Here is a 1,184-nt window from a genome sequence, read left to right on the forward strand (position 1 = left end):
TCATCTGAGTTATCGCCACAGTCATCGGTACGATCGCATTTCCAACCTGTTGGTATGCATTTACCGTTATCACATTGGAACTGTCCAGATGAGCATGTTGGAGGAGCGCAGTGGACCTCATCTGAGTTGTCTCCACAGTCATCGGTACGGTCGCATTTCCAACGGGTTGGTATACATTTACCATTTTCGCATGGGAATTGTCCAGATGAGCATGTTGGTGGAGCGCAGTCGACCTCATCTGAATTATCGCCACAGTCGTCGGTACGGTCGCATTTCCAACCTGTTGGTATACAGTTACCATTATTGCATTGAAATTGTTCAGATGAGCATGTTGGAGGAGCGCAGTCGACCTCATCTGAGTTATCGCCACAGTCATCGGTACGGTCGCATTTCCAACGGGTTGGTATACATTTACCATTTTCGCATTGGAATTGTCCAGATGAGCATGTTGGAGGAACGCAGTCGACCTCATCTGAGTTATCACCACAGTCATCGGTACCATCGCATTTCCAACCTGTTGGTATACAGTTACCATTATCACATTGGAACTGTCCATATGAGCATGTTGGAGCAGCACAGTCGACCTCATCTGAGTTGTCTCCACAGTCATCGGTACGGTCGCATTTCCAACGGGTTGGTATACATTTACCATTTTCGCATTGGAATTGTCCAGATGAGCATGTTGGTGGAGCGCAGTCGACCTCATCTGAATTATCGCCACAGTCATCGGTACGGTCGCATTTCCAACCTGTTGTTATACAGTTACCATTATTGCATTGGAATTGATCAGATGAGCATGTTGGAGGAGCGCAGTCGACCTCATCTGAATTATCGCCACAGTCATCGGTACCACCGCATTTCCAACCTACTGGTATACAGTTACCATTATTGCATTGAAATTGTTCAGATGAGCATGTTGGAGCAGCACAGTCGACCTCATCTGAGTTATCGCCACAGTCGTCGGTACGATCGCATTTCCAACCTGTTGGTATGCATTTACCATTATTGCATTGAAATTGTTCAGATGAGCATGTTGGAGCTGCGCAGTCGACTTCATCTGAGTTATCGCCACAATCATCGGTACGATCGCATTTCCAACCTGTTGGTATGCATTTACCATTATCACATTGGAACTGTCCAGATGAGCATGTTGGAGCAGCACAGTCGACCTCATCTGAGTTGTC

General features: G+C 46.7%; 1 protein-coding gene across 1 annotated transcript; it reads right to left on the reverse strand.

Moving 5' to 3' along the window:
- Positions 1-5: 5 nt before the first annotated feature.
- LOC117117502 (low-density lipoprotein receptor-related protein 4-like) lies at positions 6-1,181 on the reverse strand (the record flags this gene model as incomplete). Its single annotated transcript, XM_033261808.1, has 1 exon — positions 6-1,181. A coding segment is annotated over one exon (1,176 nt), but the record flags the coding sequence as incomplete, so codon positions are not given.
- Between the last annotated feature and the right edge of the window lie 3 nt (positions 1,182-1,184).

Source organism: Anneissia japonica, unplaced genomic scaffold (genome assembly GCF_011630105.1).
Source record: "Anneissia japonica isolate Jap-2015-1 unplaced genomic scaffold, ASM1163010v1 scaffold23879_len1184_cov67, whole genome shotgun sequence".
Taxonomy (NCBI): Eukaryota; Metazoa; Echinodermata; class Crinoidea; order Comatulida; family Comatulidae; genus Anneissia; species Anneissia japonica.